General features: G+C 40.1%; 1 protein-coding gene across 1 annotated transcript in view; it reads left to right on the top strand.

The window, feature by feature from the left end:
* CSTF3 (cleavage stimulation factor subunit 3) overlaps positions 1 to 23,980 on the top strand; it is a 79,192-nt gene that overhangs the window by 35,115 nt on the left and 20,097 nt on the right. Inside the window, exon 4 of the mRNA XM_089521254.1 lies at positions 23,208 to 23,240. Coding sequence (XP_089377380.1) covers positions 23,208 to 23,240 — 33 coding nt within the window. The remainder of the gene's footprint in view (positions 1 to 23,207; positions 23,241 to 23,980) is intronic.

The following is a 23,980-nucleotide window of genomic DNA, read 5'->3' on the forward strand; positions in this document are numbered from 1 at the left end:
GATGTCGCGTCCTGGCGGTCTGTACCAAACCATAGTTCCATTTAAAGCACATTGCAGTAGTCCAGTTTTAAAACTACAAATGCATTAATCACACTGTCCAGGAATGGCCATAGATGCCACACCAGCTACAGCTGACAGTAGGTTCTCTGCCACTGAGGCAACTTAAATCTCATGTGACAAAGATGAGTTCTAGAGCATTCCTCTCCAGACAAATTATGTAAATCTTGGACCCAGGAACCACTCATCCACTAGGATTCAGCTACATTTGGTTAGCACTCATCCACTCTTCTGCATCAAGTGCAGGTCCCTACTGTGGCATGGTCACACTTCACAGAGAGATAGCATTTTAAAAAAGCTGGATATTATCTGCACCTTGATGTTGCCTTGCCCCTCCAACCCTCATGACTGTTCTCAATAGCTTCATGTAGATGTTACTAAGTTTCCTGATGTACCACCATAGCATAATTGCCAAGAAGCAGAGGAATAGTTCCTCAGTGCCCACATCTATAGTTGGCCCTGTAGATAGCAATATAATCCCACTGCATTTTCACAAAGCTGAAGTCCTATGGTTGATGGTATCAAAAATCACAGAGAGAGCAAGGTGAAAGGCAGCAGTTACATTCCCTCATTCCTTTTCCATTCAAGGTCTTCCCTCAGAACAACTAAACCTGAATCTGAACCTAGGCTCAGGTCTGAAACTAGGCTCAAAAGTGAGCCTCTGCATGTGCCACCACCAGCCTCCAGATTGTCCAAAAAGGAATGTTTCTAACGGTAATAATTTTTGCGTATATCTAATTTGGGATGGTTTTCTTTGAAGTCATTATGCAATTAATTCTTTAAAGGTAGCTTGCTAAGGTATCATAGCAAACAGTCTCCAGACCCATCTGAACAGTCAATCCGTGGCTAGCCCCAATGAGGCAAGATGGATAAGAGTTAAGAAGTCAGATTCTACCCTTTAGGAGCAAGAATCCTATCCACATCCACAGATTGTATCAACTGAAAATAGTCCCATAACATTGGATAACAATGCGCTGAACACCAGATGTTGGAAAGATAAATTGTCAAAATACCTGGCAAACTAGGCAAATCCTATTCACACTAGGGTTACAATCCTGTTGGTTAGTTTCAGTCATAGTATATCTATTGAAACAGTTTATGAATGGTAAGTCAACTCAGGTAAATCCAATTCAGTGGGTTTACTCTGGTTTGGACTAACAATAGGATTTTAGTCTAGGCTTCTGAGGGGTTGTCTGCACTGTCTCGTACTCTACATCAGATGGCACAAGCCAAAACCCCTGGGCCAATATTGGGCTTGATCCTGCCTGTCCAGATAGAGTTCTGGAGGATCTGGCCTTTACCCCAGGGGAATTTCTGCAGAGCGTCTAGGAAACGCCATGACAAAACCTGGCTGTGCAGTCCCCCCTCCAATCCTTACTTGCTGGCTATCGCCTCAACTGAAGAAGCACCTACCGTTGCCTCTGATGCAGAAACAGGGCATCTGGGCATGTGGGTGCAGCCAGGCACCCCGTTTCCATGTCAGACACAGTGACAGGGACATCTTTAGTTGGGGTAATGGCTGGCCAGGTAAGGAACGTGCTCCTGTCCCAGTCCTAGATCAGTGTGGGGAGGTATGTATGAACACCTGCCCATCTCCGTGCCAACCCAGGGATCAACCCAGTTGGACTAGGACACTAGGAAGCCAGGGTTTGAATGCTGGCTTGGCCATGGAAACCCACTGGGTGATCTTGAGCAAGTCACACACTCTGAGCTTCAGAGGATGCCAATGGCAAACCCCCTCTGGACATAACTTGCCAAGAAAATTCTGATAGGTTCACCTTAGGATCACCATATATCAGAAATGACTTGAAGGCACTCAACAAAAACAAAGTAACATGGCTTGTACAACCCTCATTCCAAAAATAATTTTATATGTTAGAAATGAGCCCTCATTCCATACTGTTCTTGACTGCTAAAAGCCAATTGTAATTACATGGGAATGAGGCTATCAGAAGATTGCCTAGCAATGCTAATCCCAAATTGTTTAGTACTTAACACATCCTCTCTTTAAAGAGAGTCATCTAGGGCAGCAGTCCAGTTCAAACACTAGACCAGAGTTATCCTTTGACAATATTTTGTGCTACATAGTTTTTGTTCTGGCAGAAGATTCTGAATTTATAAGGACAGATCAGTGTAAAGCTCATAGGTGTAACCTGTTCTTAAAATTGTAAACATAGTACATACACCAGGGCCATGATCCTACACTGTTTTAGCCTGGTGTAAATTCATGCCAGCATAGTTATGCTAGAGACAACACTTGTGCAGCAGTTACCATTGTCTTGAGCTCAGCTGTTGTATAGTGATTGATTATTCCCTCATGTATATCAAAACTTTGAGAAAGGGCTCTGTGTGTGTGTGTGTGTTTGCAGAACAGTTCACCAAGCTTGGGACCACGCTTTTGCAATGATTTGTACACAGTGATTATGGTGTACAGACAGTTCTGGACTAGATCAGAATCCCAGAGCAAATACCACTCTATGAGCTGGAGATGGTAGAAAGTATTCTTGGTTTCTGCTGCAGTGGGGGTATTTAGAAGCCACAATCAAAGTATGCTATACTGTATCTCAGTTATTCTCATCTACCTCAGGTTAAGGATAGCTATTGATAATTCTGGTTTCACCTTCATCCCGTTTAATTCTCAGACATGAGAAAAATACTGACAGTATACAACCGCAAAGGAAGAGGCAAACATCAGAGGTCACATCCCTTTTAAGAAGTCGTGTGTGTCAATTTGAACAAGGAACACAATGAGATTCTATAGTTAGCATTTTAGTGGGATGATAAGCATTTATCATTTTCTTGATTTCTCTTGATAGCAGTGAACAGAATCACTTGGAATATCTGCCCATCATAATCTCTTGTAAGCAACACCTTAGCTAGGCCAGTCTATGAGGCAAAGGATCTGAAATGATTATGGTTTATAGATGTACATGGGATGAGCATTGGAGGTGCTATAGGATTTAGACATGAATTTACATTCAGGATATGTTAAACAATATAGCCAAGTATTGACAAGCAGGAATAAAGAGATAACACAAAGTTATGTCACAGAACATTGAAAATTTTGACTGCAAATCAGATTGCAAATTCACCATACATAGATGAAAATAGCTAAGCATAGATATATTTAGGTCTATTTAGACCATTTATTCCAAATAGTTCAGCTAACTTTATAAAAACAATGACATTTAAAACTGAGTTACTATTGCTACAGCATAGTTGTATAAAAAGAAGTACACAATTAGTACTCCTCAAGGTGAATTTAGACCAATACTCTGTGATTTCCATAAGCTTGAACATACTTTTGTATTCTTAAAAAGTATCATTTTAATAGCTAAATGCAAAAATGTTATTTTTTCAGTAATTATTACAATAATGTGAAATATTAATCAGTCATTTGGGTTAGTTAATTTATTTAATATATCACTTTTCTTCTTTGTGGTCTCTGTGACTCACACAAGTGGGTTATGCTGCGCTTGTGCAATGTATCTTTCGGAACCTTCTAAAACATTACATAAATGTGTTGGTGGTGGTCCCACCCTCTCCAACAGCCTTATATAGGGGACTTCTCACTGAAACACCAGTTCTTTTTCATCTGCTGCTGCAGCAACATCAATAGGAACTGCATTCATTGATTGTCTTTGGTCTTATGACAACCTTCTTTGGCAGATTCAGCCCTGGGGGTTAACCAGGTAATGGGTTACCTAGCATTGGTTGTTGAAGCTGCACTTGCCCTCTGAGTTTCTTGCCTCACTGTCGTCCTTCAAAAATGTGTCTTCTGTAGTGCTAAAATCCCAGGATGGGATGGACTCCTGAAATGTCTTGGGTCTAGGGAAAGCTCATGTGGTTGTTTCTTGTGTCCATTCGACTGCCTTTACACCTCAAGCAAAATGAAATTTGAAGGCACTCCTGTACAGGGAGGCCTCAAATGCCATCTTGATAGTCTGCTTCTGTTGGTATGGGAGCCATAGAAAAAGTCTGAAAAATTGCTTCAGTTCTGGCTGCCAGTTCTTCCGCTCACCACAACGTTCATTGATGGATTCCATCTCAACCCCATCAAAAGCAGCATAGGCTAATTCCAATAGTCCTGGTGTGTATGTGTCTTCCTATGTAGTCAATATGTTTTGACAGCAAAACATAAGAAGTGTGCTAAAGAAAAGGACTGTAGCCATCCCACTGTTTCAAAGGAACAGTTGACTCCTGATCATTGCACCAGTGCCTGTGTCAAGGCCTTTGGAGCTCTTCCATGGGGGCAGCTGCCTACCTGTGGAACAGAGAATTAACAACATTCCCCTGCTGGGGTGGAAGTGGATCAGATATGTATCTGAGGGTGAGATCCTAAAATCTTCCCCTGTCCTGAAAGTCACAGATTCACCTTCTCCATTTTGGCCATTGACTTCAGATGTGACTGCTTCAAGGCTGTTTCCCACCATACCATCTACACCACATCAACATTAATGTTAGTTTTGGTTTCAGTGGATTTTGGCATCAGATTCAATTTGTGATATGTCTTTGAGCTCTAGGTCCTGTATTAGATGGCTCTATCAATCTCAATACTTTCAGTACACAGGCATAACAGGATGAGGCATTCGAGGTCAGATTCAACAGAATCCTCTTACTTCAGGTACAATAACCCTTTGGTTTACAATAGTCATTACTGGGACTATGTTTACTACTATGAGGACAAAACCCGCCTGCAATACCGTCTGGCCTATAAGCACCCTCGATATCAAGAATGCTCTTGTGCACTTGCCTCTGCCTAACAGTTGATTTAGTACACGGGACATGCCTTACAGGAGATACCCTCAATGGGACAGCAAGAACCTGTACTATCTAGATCTGTACCAATCCAGGACATTTCAAGACAGTCCACCAAGATGTTTCAACCTTCCTCCACTCCTGCTTCCACTCAAAACTAAGATCTGTGCCACACCTCAGTTGTTACAACCTCTGATCTCAGCTACTACATCATCTGCATCTGGGTCTGGTTCAGATTTGGTCATAGTTTCAACGAGGAAATCACCCCAGATTTCATTGAGGGCACTAGATCCCTCCTCTGCAGGTGAGGTCATAGCCTTCGTCAACCAGATTATGAGAACGGCAGAGTTGCTAGATCTTTCTATCACACAGCCACAATCACAGATCAGTGACCCGATTTTCCATTGCATCTAGACTCAATCTACCATACCTGCTGCACTTCTTTTGCTAACATATCTTGTCCAGGTCATCTGTAAATCCTGGGTGCTCCCTTCTCAATACTTTCCACATCCAAGGTTCAAGATCAAAGCTCTTTATATGGCACAATATAAAGCTTGGCTTGGTCAACATCTAAAACTGAATTCTATCATTGTGAACGCAATCCAATCCATGGTATCTTGAAGACACCACTCAGAGCCAACTGATAAGGAGAGGGGAAATTGGATTCAATGAATAGAATGTTCTACTCATCTGCTGCTCTTATTTGCAGGATTTAAAATTACCTGGCCTTCATGGGCTCATAATGCCAGTTGCTTTGGGAGAAAATCGCTCCCTTTCTCTGTAAATTGGGTAATGAATAGTTTTTTGTGGGTTTTTTGGGCTATGTGGCCATGTTCTAGAAGAGTTTCTTCCTGACGTTTCACCAGCATCTGTGGCTGGCATCTTCAGAGAATGCTTGCCCAAGTCCTTTCCAGGCATTTTCCATTGGGGAATGAAGAGTGAAGAGTAGCCTTGTTGTTCCAATCTGAAACTCATAAATCTGACCTCATGACCTTTCGCCATGTAGCAGACTGGTGGTAAAGCTGTGGCCAACATTGTGGTCTTCCAAAGAAATGCTTGACTTCAGTTTTTAGAGCTCTGAGCAAGCATGATTAGTGAGAGAGGACCTGTTGTTAGACTATGGCAGTCTGTTCAATGCAGAAACAGACACAAAATTAAAACACCTTCAAGAAATGCAGTCCACTAAGAAGTACAGGTTTAATCTGTTAATGCAGTCTGGTTCGAAGTGTAGATCTTATTGGTATAGATATGACACGGCCCCAGAGAAAGCCTATAATTCATTTTGGGCTTGATACTGACATGCCTTTCCACTGCCCTCCTCTGCAAGCCTCTTCTGTATCAAATTCAAGTCTGGGCATTCTAAAAACTGTCAGGGGGAGACTTCTAAATATATGGAAAATTGCTCTCTCTGGGATGACTCACACAATCCCACACATCCTCCCCTAGTAGTGCCCTGTCCTATGGACTACTGCATCGGTGTCCATGCAACTGGCAGTTTCAGTGGGAAGGCCCCTGTATAGCTCTGCTGGAGGTGAGCGCAGCTACCACCAAAACACTGTCAACTCTTACCATGATGAAATCAAAACTAATCCAGATTTTATACATTGAGCAGCTGATAGGTACATTTGTGCTCCGTTTCTCCTAAACCACCAAACCAATATGTCCTGGCAACCAATTGTAATTTATAAGTGGAAAACATGACACTCATTCAAAATGAGGTTTTTGTAGCTTTTAAACTTCAGTTTCAGAATTGATACTCCATGAAATGGGAAGGAGCCATTGAGACAAAAAAAAAAAGGGGGGGGGGACACTCAAGTAATGCCTCACCTCCTGTCAGTGTTTTAGTTCTCTTTAAATTTTAAAGTTGTCTTTAAAATATATGATTGCACATTTTAGCATATTTTACCTTTATACACATACCATGCAACTTTTGCACACCTCCAAAAGGGTTTGGGGTTGCTGTTATAAATGTTTGTTATACTGACATGCTAACAGTTAGGTGCTTAGAATTCCAGTTGGACTGAATTCTGTATTTTCCTCATTATTTTTGTATCTTAAAATAATCTGTGCTTGCATCACTCTGCTTACAAATTACTTACCCCAAATAACTTAAATTGATATAATAGATGGTGTTGATGAGAATTCATTGTCATGCTAGCAAAATGCGCCTAAAAACAGATGTAAATGAGCCTTCCCAGCTTGGTGCCATCGTGATGCAATTAGTATGAAGAGCAATGTTTTGAGCAAGATGGGCCAAACAAATCTTACTTTGTTGAAAGATCATTAAAATACCTGAAATATTTTTAGGGAATAAGCTTTCCTCAATCTCCACAGCAGGTTGTTGTATGCCTCAATTAGCAACTTCTATAAATGTCCTGAAACTATAATTTGACAGTGTTTTTCAGCACCACTTGTAGTTTTGTGTTGTATATATTAAAAGCCAAAAAGTGTTGTGATATTGTGAAGACTTCATTGTGAAGACTTCTGCCTTTGCTTCCTTAGGATGGTAAGTGCAAGATTGCTGAATTTATTTTCGGATTGCTCCCATTTTGTAACTTTGAATCCTGCCCCCTGAGATGCCTGAAGTTTATGGAACTTTAGAAGGAGCTAGCAAGATATAGTGGCTTCCATATTAGTCCAAGAGACCAGGTTTCAAATCTCATCTCAGCTGTAGAAACCCAGCAGATAATATTGAGCAGGTCACACACTCTCAGCCTCAGACTTTTAATGTCAAAACTCCACTGAACAAATCTTCCAAAAATACCCTGTTCATAAGTTTGCCATAGGTTCGAGCCAACTTGAAAGCACATCAAAACAATAGAATACCTATGAACAAAAGAAAGTGGTTAATTAGTAATAAAACTGGCTGTCTGAACTTCCCTAATTAGTATGGATTTTAATAGAATAATTTCAGTAGTATGAAAATAAAACTAAATATTACTGATACAGGCCTTAAACTACTATATATTCTCAACTATAAGTTGACCTTATGCATAAGTCAAGGGCAGGTTTTGGGGCCAAAATTATGGATTTTGATATGACCCATGGATAAGTCAAGGGTAAAATTCAGGGGCATGTAACAAAAGATCCTTCACTTCACATGAAGTGAAGGAAAATAGTGCCAAAGAACTTTTAGCAGGCATAACTAAAGGCTGGATAGATGACAGAGGAGGGGGGATCAGTGCTCCCAAAAGAGATTACACTCTTGCCTTCACCACGGGATGGTTCTTTTTTTAAAAAAAAAAATCAGAGTTAAAGTACAGTATTTACTTTGACCCATGGATAAGTTAGATTTTGGGGTCAATTTTTTGCATATAAAAATTATATACAGTACAATATCTGAACTAGTTCTTTAATTTGGAATTAGTAAGATGTAAGATCTAAAGTTTCTAAATTGCAGAAATTGTTTGTGCTTGTTGCTGAACCCAGGATCTGGTAATCAGCAGGCCTCAGAATATTATGCTGTCATGCCTCATAGAGTTGTCTGAAATTTTAGTCCAATGTAAGATAAAGAAAGACCTGCTATCTCTTTTAATATTCTATGAAATGAATGCTAAATAAAACAAAATTAATAATAAACCAATACTACTAGGTCAAGTTTGATTAACTTAGGTGCACAGAGAATTTAGTTTTCATGGAGATTTTGAGGGCTGACATGGAATAAATTAAGGAACAGGTTGAATATCCCTTATCCAAAATGCTTGGAATCAGAAGAAGGTATCTTGAAGATGGTACCCAAGTTTAAACATGAAATTAATTTATGCCTCTTACACGTTGTAGACATTGCCTGAAAGTAATATTACTCAGTTATTATTTTAAAATAATTTCATGCCTGAAACAAACTTTGTGTATATCGAACCATCAGAAAGCAAATGTAGCACTGTTTCAGGTATCCATGAAAAAAGTTTTGGATTTTGGAATATGTCAGGTAAGGGACATTGAACCTGTATTTCCATAGACAAGATCTTCATAATCTCAGAATTTAAGAATATTGAAGCAATTATTACAGAAGTACATAAACATATTCAGAGAAACATAGCTTTTTGTGTCAAACATCATGACAAAATGTAGTTTAAATAAATTAGAGTTAGTCACCCAGAACAAACAGTGGATTCAGATTGTGATCTACGGCTTGTTAACAAACTATCTTTTAAGATGAGGAAGACTCACAATAGGATCACAATAACAGACATGCAACAGACCAGATTGCAGCAAATCATACCATAATTTCTTGTTATGTATACATATTTTTCAGAATTTTACTGAATTTCCATTTGATTAAGCGCAAACCAAATGCTGTCATGGATTTTGCTATGATTTACCCCATCTGTATATAAAAATGTGAAATCATAGGTGCAAGTCATTCTTTGTTTCACTTTGTTTCATTTCATCACTTAGGCATACAAATAGCATGCTTAGACAAGCATGAATGAATGAGAGATTCTTATGGAAGAGAGTATAACCTCTGTTCCCATAATTTTTTTCTGACACACTTTTGAGTACCACTGAATTATGTTATTCTTAGGAGTGCTGAACGAGCAATCCACAACCATTGGGATATTCCCTTGCGCCATTTGACCCCAATTTCAAATCTGTTTAAGCCATTGTTGTGCCTCTCTCTGTTCACTTTTTTCTCCTGTCTTGCCAGCTGGTCGAAAATATCTCTCTCATTCATCACTATAAAATTAAACTCTAGTTAGTTGAGCATTACATGGGAGAAAATTAAGCATGAAATTGACAGGAAATGTTAAAGAAAAAGAGAAAAAGCATGGTTTCATATGAGATGGGGGAAGTTCTCTGCATCTCATTGAAGAAAAAGCAAAAACTGCTGGATGAGGAGTGTAATCTTACAACTAATGAGTGATATAGATAGAAGCTCCCTATATCAATATATGGATTTAGAACTCATGGCAATAAGAGCAGCAATAATTATCCCAGAGAAGGCTAAAATGTTTTAAAAGTCAAAAATGAAGAGAAAACGGTAAAAGACATTTTACCAGCATTGCCTCCCCAGAGGAAGAAATGGAGGTTGGGCAATTTAAGCTTAGTTGCACTTTCCATCTATGTATCTATTTCTTCTTTGTGGTCTCTGCGAATCATACAAATGGGTTGTAATGAGCCTGCACAGTGCTGCTTACAAACTTCTGGAATCACTGGGCAAAGTTAACTTTGCAACTTTTTGGTGGTAGCTCCGCCCATCCCGCTCTTTCCCCAGTTCCTTCTTTCCACCACGTTGGCTGCTTAGCAACTTCGCTACTGGAATCTGCTTGTTCTCTGAAAAATCTCGACCTCGACTTGCTTGACCATTCTTGATCTGACACACACACCCCTCCCTGCGTATTGTTGACCAATCTGTACGTTCTTTGACTTCGATTTGGATTTTGATTCGGCTTACGATTTCTCCGGCTTGGTTCAAAAAGTGCAACGTGTGTGGTGGTAAGATCCCGGACAGGATCCCCACTCTTCCTGCCTTCTCTGCCTCATTGAGGGTCACAACACCAAGACCTGTGCCCCCTGCAAGTCTTTGGCTCCCCAGGCCAGAAAGAATCGCGACACTCACCTTAAGACTGCCTTGTACCAACAGGCTCTCTTGCCTCCATCAGCCTCCCGCTCTGCTTCTGCACCTGCTGCTTCAGAGTTGGCACCTACGGCTTCTGTTTCTGTGGCCCAGAGCTTCTCCACTGAGCCAAGTGCCACAGCCATTTCTGTCCCTGAAAGGGATGTTGGTTCCGAAGGAGCACGCCAGATGAAGTCCAAGTCTAAGTCCTCCAAAAAGGACAAGACTATACACAAGAACTCAAGCTCCAGGAAGGATTCGGCCCATGATAAGGATTTGAGCTCCCTAAGGGAATCGTGCTCTAAATCTTCCTCAAAAAAGAGGCTTTTGGATTCAGAAGAAGGTTCTCCTCATGGCTCTTCACACTCCAAGAAGGCACGCACCAAGACTCCTGATGGCACTCGGTTGGGCTCCAAGGACCATGCCACCTCTTTAGTACGAGACTTGTCGGTGCCGCTCGAACCCGAATCTCTCCAGGCCTGTTGAATGCCGGTTTCACCTTTGGGCTCCTCCCTGCCTGCTACATTGGCCTTCCACCAAATCTCTTGACAAAGGGGTCGATGCTGCCATTCTGCCAGCCATGTCACCCCATGGAGGCTCTTCCCGAAGTCGTCGGTCTCCTACACCGGTTCCAGGCAAGCATTCTCTGAAGATGCCAGCCACAGATGCTGGCAAAACTCTTCTAGAACATGTCCACATAGCCCGAAAAGCCCACAAAAAAACTATGGATGCCGGCTATGAAATCCTTCGACTTCACATGACAAGAGACCGCTCGGATTCCATCCTGATCACTCCTTGGTGGCCGAGACAACCGTGGTTTCTGTCCCTGCTCCACCTCTCCCAGAAAGACTTTCTCCGTCTCAAATTCCATCCGGATCTCCTCACTCTCCAGGACGGCCAGGTTTGTCATCCGGACATCGACAACCTACCGATGGTGGTGTAGAGGCACTGTCCCTAGGGCCCCCCCCCCTCGGTACGGATGGTGATTCTGGCTGCCCAAAAGGCAGCTACCAAGAACTATGCTTCCAAATGGAAGAAATTTGCTGATTTTCTCTCTGAGACAGGCCTCTCTCCATCCCAGGTGTCGACATTGGTGGTGCAGGAGTTTTTAATGACACTTCTGGATTTGGGGCTGTGACTCACCTCCATCAAGTGTTATCTTTCTGCCATCTGTTCCCACTGTCAATTTGATGGCGGGCCTTCTTTTTTCAGGGACCTCTTGTGAAGAGTTTCTGGAAGGGTTGCAACAATCTCCATCCTCCGGTATCGGTACCAACACCTGCTTGGTGTCTGGACGCTGTGCTGTCTTATTTGCAATCCAAGTCCTTTGAACCCATGGCCACAGCTGACTTGAGGCTGTTGACTTGGAAGACAGCCTTTCTTGTGGCCATTACTTCTGCTCGCTGCGCAGGAGAACTTTGTGTCTTGTGGAGGGATCAGCCTTTTCTTAGGTTCCATAAGGATAAGGTTGTCCTCCATACCGACATTACCTTTTTGCCTAAAGTGGTGTCATCCTTTCACATGTGTCAGGAAATTGTTTTACCGACCCTGGCCTCATACCCGACCACTGATACCAAACATCGACTGCACACCTTGGACGTTCTGAGGGCTTTTGCCTTCTATTTGGACAGTACTGCGGGTTCGAGTCATTCTGAGAGACTGTTCCAGTGCTATTCAGAACCGAAAAAGGGACTACCTGTGACTGCTCAAAGGCTTTCCAAATGGGTGGCTGGAACCATCCACCTCTGCTATGAACTGTCAGGTAGACTTCTTCCTGCCAGGGTTCAGTCCCGTGCAACTAGGGCGGTAGCGACATCCTCCGCTTTTTTGACTGGGTCCCCTTGGAGGATGTCTGTAAGGCTGCTGTATGGTCCCAGCCCTTGACTTTCATCAAACATTATAGGCTGGACACCAGGGCCAAACAGGACGCAGCCTTTGGGAGGGCAGTGTTGGTTTCAGGTTTACATTGATTTTGCACTGCATTTCTATTTGTTTACAAGCTGTTGACAACGAATGTCTTAAATTGCCAAAATTGGCATAGTTTACACAAGTCCTTCATGACTTAATATGTTGGAAAATGTGCCTTATGACTTGAACATGTTTCATAATGTGATCCTATTGTTGTTGATGACTTAAAGTACTATTTATTGAAGTACTAAGCACAGTTTTGGTTCAAAGATCTTTATTGTGTGGTTTAATAAACACAGCTTTATTTGAACCTAACTTTGGTGTCATGATACTCCCTCCATCACTGACCTAAGCTTGTCAGTCTAACCCATTTGTATGATTCGCAGAGACCACAAAGAAGGAGGACAGGTTGCTCACCTGTAATGGTATTTCTTCGAGTGGTCATCTGTGAATACATACAAATCCCACCCATCCTTCCCTCAGTTTCCTGCTCTACATTGGCTCATTCTTATGTCGCTTACGCGGCGAAAATTTTGGAACTGGGGAAAGAGCAGGAAGACGGGACTTATAAGGGATCCGCCAAAAAGTTGCAAAGTTAACTTTGCCCAATGGTTCCCGAAGTTTCCAAGCAGCACTGCGCAGGCGCAGTACAACCCATTTGTATGTATTCACAGATGACCACTCAAAGAAATACCGTTACAGGTGAGCAACCTGTACTTATACATACTATATCAGAGGATTTTAGGCAGAAGGGAGTGTAGAAACTAAGATTTTTCAGCCATTCAGAATAGACAGCTTTAGTTGCACAGTTGTGCACATTGTAACAGCCAGAACACAAGCAATGAGGCATCAGAAAGAGGAAAAAATGTTCCCTTTAAACACAAGCAACACAAGTGAGGCACAGGGAAAGTTTCTGAATTACCTGGCTACAATGGTCTCTCAGACTCTGGCCAATAAAGTTTAATATTAATTTCAGCAGCGACTTCATGATCTCTCTGCAATAAAAAGCATAATTAAAGAATTAATGCAGAAATGGATAAGAGGATTCACAATACCCCCAAAGATTGAAATATAGCAATTGCAAATTTGAACAACATGAGTAATTTAATGAAATTGATTTCACAATCCAATTTAACAATTTATTTTTGAAATGATGACAATGCATAGAACATCTGTGGGGAGCAGGTGAAAAGTCTTGACAGACAGTAAATTTCTCAGGAGCAACAGTTAATAGAAAAGACTGAAAAACCTAATGAAAAGGGTACAGGGGAAACCAAGGAAATGCACAGAGAAATCAAAGTATATCTACTTAAAGACACCTTAAGTGCAAAAAATAATGTAGACAAGCTAATGTCATGTCAGTATTAGAATCAGAAGGGGAAGGCTTAAGGATTCAGGAGGCAGAGTCAAGAGTTTCGGATTTAGATGATTTGGGATCCTCAGATGAGGATTCTTTACTGAAGCAAACCATGAGAAAGTTATTTGATCCTGACAACTTTAAAGGATTTCTTAGAAAAATGTTACTGACTTTAGATCTGTAAGATCCAGAGCAAGGTGAGAATTCAAAAAAGGAAAAATCCAATTCAAATTATCAAAAGCTTTTTCCGCATCTGAAAGTATCAGAGTGGCTTGTTTCTCATTTTGTCTTTCCAAGTATTCAAAAATATTTATCACACATATCGTTCGCAATAGTAATAAAGGTTTTCTTTCTAATGACTTATAATACAGTACACCCTCCAAATCCATGAGTTCTGTATCCACAGATCCACCATCTATTACTTGAAAACATTCTAAACAAAATAAATTAATAATAATTCCATAAGCAAACTTTGATTTTGCAGTTTTAGATAAGGGACATCATTTTACCTCACCATTGTATATAATGGAACCTGACCATCCCCAGATTTTGGTATCCACAGAGGGTCCTGGAACCAAACCCCAGTGGATAACAAGGACCCACTATATTCAGCAGACAAACCATCCAGCCCAGGCAGTTTGTCAGTCTTTATCTTTTTAATTGTATTACAGATCTCAATAAAAGAGGTGCATTCAATTTCTTTCTCTGAAATTTTTCTCTCTGAAATTTTGTAATCTTGTTTTATTAAAAAAATTCATCAGCTTTCTCTGCAGGGATTCTTTGCCTTTTATATAAAATGTTATAATACCCTTGAAATGCTTTTGCAATATTATCACTGTCTGGAATTGTCTCTTTCCCTGATTGTATCTTTAAAATTATTATTTCTTTACTCTTTCCATTCTCAGTTTATATGCCAGCCATCTTCCAGGTTTATTTGCAAATTCAAAGTTCTTTACATTCATGTATTTCATCTTGTTCTCCATTTCATAGACCATAACCAAGGATAGTTGGCTTTGTAACATCTTTAATTGCTCTCTTTCTTATCCCCTTACAAAAGTGTTACTTTCATCCCATACCATTCCAATATCCATATCTTTATCCATGTTATCTTCAGTTTTTTAAAAAAACTTCTTACACTTTTCTATAGTCTTCTCATCTTTCAAAACTTCATTATTCAATTTCCAAGTAAAGTATTTCTTTTTAATGACACATGATTATGATTTGAAAATGTCTTTGATAAAATTTCCATTTTAAAGATTCTATTTACTAAAGTTTCAGATAGCAGAAATATATAAATCCTACAGAAAGACTTTTTTTAAAGTATAGTCTTTAGCATTATCATGTCATTATCAGGTGCTCTGTCTATCTCCTAGAAATGCCAGTTTTCATAAGAATAATCCATTACCTTATTATTCAATCCCCCCCCCCAAAAAAAAAATGATTTGTTTTTTGTGGGAGTATAAACTCCTACTGCCAGAATTTGAGTTCCTTGAATATTTATCTGAACTCCCACATGTCTCCCAAATTGACCCTCAGATACTTTTTCTGGAACCAATTGCATAAATAACTACTCCTTTTTTCCCCTTTTTATCTGAGTCTGAAAAGAATTCCCTACCCAATTTGTGATAGACTAAATAGTTCAGATTTTTCCCTAATATGACTTTCTTAGTAAAAAATGAAATCATAATTAAATTTTCCCAAATATTCCCCCCTTGCCCCCCTCTTGTGGAGCATTAGTTCCTCTTATATTCTAGGTGATGCATTTCAAATCTGTTATCATGCCATTGGTTTCTCTAAGACCATATCCATGATTCTTTCTTGCATTTCCATGGAAAATTTTTAGCTTTTTTTTGACTGAATTAAATGTGAATTTTCTTTCCTTGCACATCACTCCAAAGGTGATGTTCCTTTGCTTCAGTTTGTCAGAAAATATATGAAAAAAAATTATTGAAGCTCTGGCACATTTCCTGGAAAAATTAAATGAAGAAATGAAGGTGGACATAGACTGTATGTACAGAATCAGCTTTATTAGCAAGAGAGAGGTACCTTCCAAAAGATGTAATTGCTTATTTCTTTAAAAAAAAAAAGATAAGTGATGAAGATTTACAGCAGCACTAGCAAAACAGAACGAAGATGGGAGACAGATTGGTGATAACTTCGAAAGATATTCCGGCTTGGATTTTTTTTTTTTAAAGGAATTGCTATTGTTTTCCCCAGCTTGCTCAAGAATTTCTCTGAAAGGAAAAAAAACCTTTTTGCTCAAGTCCCAACAAAGCACTAGCATTCAAATCAATTTTTCGTAGTCTAGCCAGCGAGTCTGTGTTCTTACTTCAGGTTTTTCTACTTTATCCTCCAGAAATTGTATTTTTCACATAAATGCTTCATTTCTAGTGCCATCTATGCCATAAATTATTTTACTTCCTTGAGCTTCATTTTCAGAGCTTTCAAAAATTCAGCTGACATGTCTGTCTTTAAATTAGGTCCCAGTTGAGTCATCTGTGTCTTGAGAGTTTTCATTTTTTCCAATAACTTTTGATTTATCCACAGATTTTGTCATCTCTGTTGATCCTCTCCTTGTCCTGTAGCTTTTCCTTTCAGTCTTAATCAAGTAGATATATTTTGTAACAGATGTATTTTTTTAGTAATTATAAGCAAAATAGAGAAGAAATCCAAAATTTTCTCTCACCACTAGATATCACTCCACCCTCCTGGTCCTTTCTTAACAGCCTTATTTGTAGCATTTAACAGTCAATCTCAGCATCCTTTCATAATTCAGACTCCAACAACAGCACCTGGCTGACCTTGGTCTTATTGCTAGTCTCAGGTAAACGATTACCATTTTTGTATTTTAAACCCCACTTTATCATTTTCAGTTTTTAGTATCCTTACAATTTAGTATCTTTTTCAATTTATACTTTTGCCTTCCTTCATATTTAAAATTTTCATTAGGCTTTAACAGCAGGTTGCATTTTAAAAAGAAACCTTTCTATTGAGCTAGATGGCTTAAAATCTCTAATTAATATGTAAAAACAGCACTGCTAGAAGTTATCTCCCATTGAAATGAGAAGACCTTTTAAATGGTAATTCCACATTGATTCCACTTTAAAAAGCAAATTTTGCGGCCCTTGTGTCAATACATTCTTAAAAGATGTATAAGAAAAAATAATTGATTCACCTCTGAGAAGGTCATATGAGGCCTCAGCCCTATCAACCTCTGACTCATGGAGCCCTTTTTGGAATCAATTTCTGTGGCGGAGCCCCTAAGAGGCCTACCATATGTCTTACAAGTTAATGATGTTTAGAAGTAGTGTTATCTTTTGTTTCTTATTCTTTAATTTCATTCAATTTTTATTTCTTTCATTTTCCTGGAGAGGCGGCTTAGCACCAGGGAAGTGCACGTGGAGCCCTAAGGGCTCCTTGGAGGACAGGTTGGAAACCGCTGTATTCTGTAGGTTATATAGGTGCAAAATAATTTAAAAGAGCATTACATACGTTTGAGAAAGTATTTCAATATGTAGCTGATGTGGGATATGATGCTGCAGCATGTGCATAGCATTCCATTTTGGTGACTATGGTCTGTAGAAGATCCTTGTGGTTAAAATATTGGGAGGCAGACCAAAAATCAAAGGCCAATTTGGTAAACTCCTTCCAAGGACTTACAAAAACTCAGTGGATGTCTGCAGTATCAAAGGTTCAAGGTGGAGACATTACAATCTAGAGTATTTGGTCCTTAACATTTTCTTATTTTCGATAGATACGAGAGAAGCATATTTGCATGTCCCTTTGCATTGCAGCTCCAGAAAATACTTGCGAGAGCAGTAATTACCAGTGTAAGGTTCTTTCATTGAACCTGGCATCTGCTCCCAGGGCTTTCACCTACTTTTGGTGAACACATTTTTGAGGCAGCAGAATGTGCTGTTATTCTCATACTTGAATTTTATTTTCCTGAAAGTTGGGTACAGATAGGGTTGCCATAAGTCAGGACCTCCAAACCGGGACAAATGTAGGACAACATTTCAAATGTAGGACACTTATAAAAATGGAGGACACAAAAATTGCTGGGTTTTTATATATATATATATATATATATATATATATATATATATATATAGGGTTAGATAGAAGGGGGGTTAAATAAGGGGGTTTGAGAAAGGGGGGGGCTATAGAAGGAGGGCTAGATGGGATACCTAGAGGGGGTTAGGGTTAGATAAAGAGGAGTAAGATAGAGAGGGGTTAGAGGGGGGCTTAGAAGACACTTAAATAAGGGAGTTAGATAGAGGGGGTTAGAGAGGGCTTAGATAGAGGGGGGTTAGATGGGCTTAAATTCTAAAGCACCACAGTTGTTCTCTCTGCAGGGCTCTCAGACTACACACACACTGCAGAAATAACCCAGTCTGACAGCACTTTAACTGCCCTGGCTCAATGCTATGGAATTCTGGGAAATGTAGTTCGTTGTGGCTCCAGAGCAGAGCTCTGCTTCTTCAGTGCCAGGAGCTGATCTGCCTGTGTAGTTTGGCTATCTGTGAATTTCACAAACCGCTCGGATTCCCAGTGATTGGGTGGTATATAAATAAATCCTATTATTATTATTATTAAATAAGGGGGTTAGAGCAGTGGTTCCCAAACTGTGTCATTTAAGAGATTTTGGACTTCAACTCCCAGAAGCCTCAGACATGTTACTCAATAGTTTGAGATTCTGGGAGCTGAAGTCCAAAATTACTTCAAGAGCACAGTTTGGGGATCACTGGGTTAGAGAGAGGGGGGAGTAGATAGAGAGGGGTTGGAGGGGGGTTTAGATGGAGAGAAGGTGGTAGATAGAAGGGGGTTAGAGAGGGCTCAGTTAAAGTGGGGTAACGGGGAGAGGGAGTCAGAGAGAGGGTTAGAAAGGAGAGGTGTGTGTGTTTTGGGGGCCTTCGGGAGGGGGCTTCCAATGTCCGACGGGGGCAATCCTGGGGCCCAGGAGGGGCCTGGAAGGTGCCCTCTTGCCTCTCCCGGGTGCCAGCCCCTTCCTCCTCTTCTGAGCCTTGCCGAGGCTTTTCCTCTTCGACGGCTGGGTCCCTGAGGCGCCCCTCCCCTTTAGTGAGGCAGCTCTCCTGGCGCTTCAGAGCCCCTTCCTTGCAAGAGCAGGAGGAAGAGGAGGACTGGGGAGCAGGGGTTCCAGGAAAGGGCCCTTTCCTTCCCCAGTCCGGGCTGCCCCAGAGGCCAGGGCCCTTTCCTCCCCTCTCCCAGCGGCCTGCCTGGACGGGCGGGGGCCACTGCTGCTGCCGACCTGCCTGGCCCTGCTCCTCCTCCTGGCACCTTGTTGCCCTGCCTGACTAAGCCTGCTCCTTGGGAGGGCTGGCCAAGAGGGGCAAAGCAGAGCAGCAGAGCCCTCCCCTGCCAGCTCCAGCCCTGGCTGTTGCTCTCATCACAATATAGGGATGCAGCAGGACCAGGAGCCAGGCAGCCACCTGAGGGCGTGACGGGACCGGGAACACCCCCTAGAAAGCGGGGGAGTCACGCCTCCCACCGGGTTATGGCAACCCTAGGTACAGATAGAAGCCACAATGCAACCTCAATCTCTTGTTACAACATTTACAAATGTACAAGTTTCTAATAAATTTCTCAAAAAGTCAGTTGATGGCTATAAGAATATTAACTCACTTGGGTGCAGAAATAAATATACAAAGGAGGCATGTCTTCCTTTCCAAAGAAAGGAAACACTTTAATGGAGGACGTAATGAAGCTGAGTAGATCTAATGCATTTGGCAAGGATGCTAGGAATGTTTGTATCAACTATTCAGTTAGACCTGTAGGGAAAGTTTCACACAAGGACATTGCAAATTTTCATGAAACCATTTCAGAGTCAAATAGTAAGAACAGGGTATATCATTCTACCTATACCAATAAAAGCGAGGAGAGATTTGTTTTGGTGGGTCAGACCAGGCAGTTTCAACAGGGGTACTGTGTTTGTTCCACAAAACAAGATAATATTAAGAACAGATGTTTTTTTATGGATGTGGTGCTCATTGTCAGGATTAGGTGGTACAGGAAAGAATGAACAGAGTTAAATAAAGGACTCAGTATAAATTTATTAAAAAGAACAGTCAAGTTAGCAATGTTTAAGTGTTCAAGCAGATATTTTTAAAAGGTGTGCACAGACAATGTTACTGTGAAATTGTATCTGTGCAACCAAGGGAGAATGAGTTCCCAAGAACTTCTAAAGGAATCTATCAAAATTCTGGCTTCGGCTAAGACATGGCTGCATTTTCTAACAGCAGTAAATCTCAAAGAAATTTTGAATTTGACAGCAAACTACTTAAGCAGGAACAAAATTCAACCAGGAGTGTGGGGTTTGAACAAGGCAGTATTAAACAACTTTACAGAACAACTGTGGAAAATTTGTGGTGGACCTTTTGCCTCTGCTCAGAATTTCAAAGTAGAAAGGTATTTTGAGTCAATACAGAAGGGCACAATGTACAGTATTAGTGGTGGAATGGCTGAATGTTCCCTTTCCTTCCAGTATTACATAAAGTTCTCAAGAAAATCAGAGTGGAGAAAGCAGAAGTGATCTGAATTGCTCCACACTGGCTGCACAGACCTTGGTATCCTTATTTGCTTATGGGTTAACAAGACCTTAATCCAGCTTTCCCTAACAAGTTTCTCCTATATGGGATGACAGTTCCCATCCTCCCCAGCCACTAGATTGGCTGGGAACAACAAAAAGTTGATACACCTAGAGAGCATTAGATTGCTGCTAAACTGAAATCTCAGGATTTCTTCTTACCATCTTCTCATCAGCATATTCAACACCTCCCTGTGTGAATGTGGAAAGCATTCTAGAGGAAACATCAGTTTTTCACCAGAGAAGGCAATGGCGAACCATTGCATGACATGGTTTATAATAACAAATTTTTCTTTACTAAGTGTTTGTAAGCCCTTTATGAAAGGTGTGTTCATGGACAAGAATCAGTATTTGCACAAAAACAGTAATGTGGGTCAGAACCATCTCTGCCTGTTCCATATGGCCTTTTATCAACTTAATTTTTGAATCCTTTATTTTTATTCTTCCTCTACTCCTCTGAATCACATTAAGCAGCTGAGTATTTTCCTGCTGCATTAATATAGCAGAGAATAATTCTTCACTTATATCTAAGCCTAGAGTGCATACTTTGCACCATACTGAGTCCCTGTTCTGGGAGAAGCGCAGAATATAAATAAAAATAAAGATCCCAGGTTTAATCTCTATGAGGTATGGCTGGGAAAGACCACAGTTAGAGACCCTGGAAAGCTGCTGCCAATGAGTACTTGGTATAAGGCAGTTTTGTATATTCTTACGACCCCTACACTTCATGAGTCATTTGCCTTTTGTGGGAGGAGGAAAAATTCACAAGGCAAGTGGTGAGATCTTCAAAATTACTTCTCCCCTCCACAGCCTTTTTTATGACACCTTTGCTACTTTCCTCTTTTTAGTTCTATGACAGATAGATACTATACCCTTCTTGAATATGTAAATGTTCCAATGTGCTTTTAGTGTTCCTATTCTAGATGATGATGGTAATTTTATTGTTTCTAGGATGTTATTACTACACTGTTTAGGAACAAGTTAAACTAGTTCCTGATACTTTACACTTGTTCATCCCCCTTGGGTATGTGCTAACTTTCCTCATTGGGATCTTATGGAGCCTGTGTTTGAGTTGGGGATAGTGTAGAAGTTCAGAGCCTTCAACATGCTGTTCTTAAATTGAAATATAACCTCAAAAGCCACTCTTATATTGGGTGAAAATCTATTCCACTTGGCCTCCTCCTGAACCTACCTACCTATCATTTTTAAAGACTGGTTTTGTAAGAGGAAAGTTTCTTTGGAAGCTTGTGAGTCTGAATAGATTAGAGTAGAAGATCTGAGCTAAAGAAATGAGAATCTGATTTGGATGCTGTGTAGTAACATTTTAGAAACGTGTGACTATGTGCTAATAATATAATGTTGAGACTAACAAGCTTAGCTACCTACTCCACAGTCATTTCCATTTTTTAAAGTAAATTTCTGGAGTATGAACATTCAACACTGGGATTTTGTTTTTCATATTATCATAACTATTGTTTGCTTATGTATCCCAGGGTTACCTGGGATTTAAATTTTTATATATTTCCATTTCATCTGATGTAGGTTTAGTTAAATTTCCCTTTATATTTATGCAAACATATCTCACTTATGCTTGACTAGCGGGAGGCTCACTGATGTCACCTTGAACAAATCTCTAGCTGACTGAAACCTGTAATCTTTTCCTTGTCTCTGCTTGAGAAGTAATTTTGCTTTTGTATAAACAACAACAACAAAAGTGGGACCTATATCAACATGTTGCAGTGTAGAATGGTATCAGACAGCTGTCATTCCTTTTTCTGAATACTTCATTCCATTCTCCCTTCTAGTTTACCATCTACCCACAATAGATGGTCAGCAATCCACAGTAGATAGTCTTCCTACCTACAGACAGTGGACAGCCATCCATCCTAGTCGTCATTCTGCTATATTTATATTTTTACAGTGCTGCAGACTTGCTTCCCTAAGGATTATTCCCTAAGGATCATAGTTTGCTATTAGTCTGTAGGACTTTTATTTAATAATGTGATACAGATACATGTAGGGTATATTTTCATCTTTTGGTAAAACCTTTTGGGGAAGGAGGAAGGGGAAAACAAACTTGTGCATGTTCTGTTACTTTGACCGTCTATCTGATCTATCTTCAGGAGAGACCATAGAGTTTATCTGATATTTTCCACACTGTAACTTGACCATTTATCAGCTATAAGATTAGAATATCATCTTTTGGTCTAAGAGATATCCTGAAGGGCTTCAGTCAAAGGCCTTGTGTGTTTTTGATCTGCTCACATCTGAAGAGTGCCTGTGACCCCCACTTTTCACCTTGAATTCAGCAGTTACCACTTAGTACTAGCAACTAGAGAAAAGCTCTAGTCCTAAAATAATTGTTATTAAAAATAAGTATGGTTAGAGAACCCATTCCATGCCAAGGAATCCATTTTGTAAGGGATTCTGTGGCACCTCATGTACTGCATGTGTAAGTGCCACCTAGGCCTGTTGCCTCACAGCTGGATCGGTAAAACTGAAAATGACCAACTCTGTCTGTATGTTGCTTTTTGGTACTGGAAGAAATGTGTAGCAATAGAAGAATCTACCTTGATGAAGAATCACTTAAGGGCAGTCACTGAGTTTAGTACCATAAAACATGTTTGCATACTTTTAGTCTATTGACCAATAACTGCTTGGGTAAAGGCAGTGCATTCAACTCATAATAACCAAACATACATAAACACAGTAAAAACTCTATAATTAAAAATCATTCAATGCTGGCTGAAAACTAAATAGTTTTTTAAATATTAAAATTATTTTTGTCTTAACTCATAATGATAATTTGTTCTAATTATTTCAGTGAATATAGAAAAGTGAATTTGCGAAATATTTTTTTGTTAATGATTAAATTACATTATGCTGAATCTAGTTTAGATATAGAATATTTTTCTACCTTTGGTATGCTTGGACCTGACTGTTTTGAGTTTTTTTCTGTTTTACAGATAAAAGCAAAAAACTATGACAAAGTAGAAAAGGTGAGTTTAAAAGTGTAGCCTACATGTTAAATAAATTTGGAAAAGTAATTAATATGTGGGCCGTGTTTCTCCCTTCATTAAGTGATTGGAGGATGGCAGTTGCAAATTCATGCACAGTTAACTTATCTTCCTAGCAGTTGCTGTGGATATTGAGTGGGAAATGTCTTGTGGTTGTTACTTTGTGGCAAAAGACAGAAAAGAGAAAGCATGATAAGACTCCCCTTTGCTTTCAAATATTATCTTAAATTCCATGATCTTCCTTCTTTCCAGCCTACCTACCATTTACCTATTGCCTTGCAACTAGGATCCCCAGGGTGATATACAAAAGATAAAAATGTTTAAATTGTTATATACACAAATAAGCACGTTGTAAAACGGACTAAAACAACTCATTAAAAATGGTTTTAAAACTACTAATACAGTTGACCACATTTGCACATTTAACATTCACGAATTTGATTACTCATGAGTTTGACCATGCTCTTTCCTACCCCTGCACGGCCCTAAAGGGTGTGCGTGCGCTCCTCCTCTGTCCTGGCCTCCCCCCCCCCAGTGGGAAGGAGAAAAAGTCAAGCCTAGGACTGGAGCAGTTTGGAAGGGCATGTGCCTGTTCTTCCTCTGTCCTGGTCTTTTCCTCTGTATTTGTTGTTTTTCCACTTTCAAGGATTTCTTGCACCCCTAATCCCGCAAATGTGGAGGGCAAACTGTAGTTAAAACAGCCATAGCCCAAGATTTAAGGA

This window comes from Sceloporus occidentalis, unplaced genomic scaffold (assembly GCF_023333645.1).
Source record: "Sceloporus occidentalis isolate IW3139 unplaced genomic scaffold, rSceOcc1.0.p SCAF_4, whole genome shotgun sequence".
Taxonomy (NCBI): domain Eukaryota; kingdom Metazoa; phylum Chordata; class Lepidosauria; order Squamata; family Phrynosomatidae; genus Sceloporus; species Sceloporus occidentalis.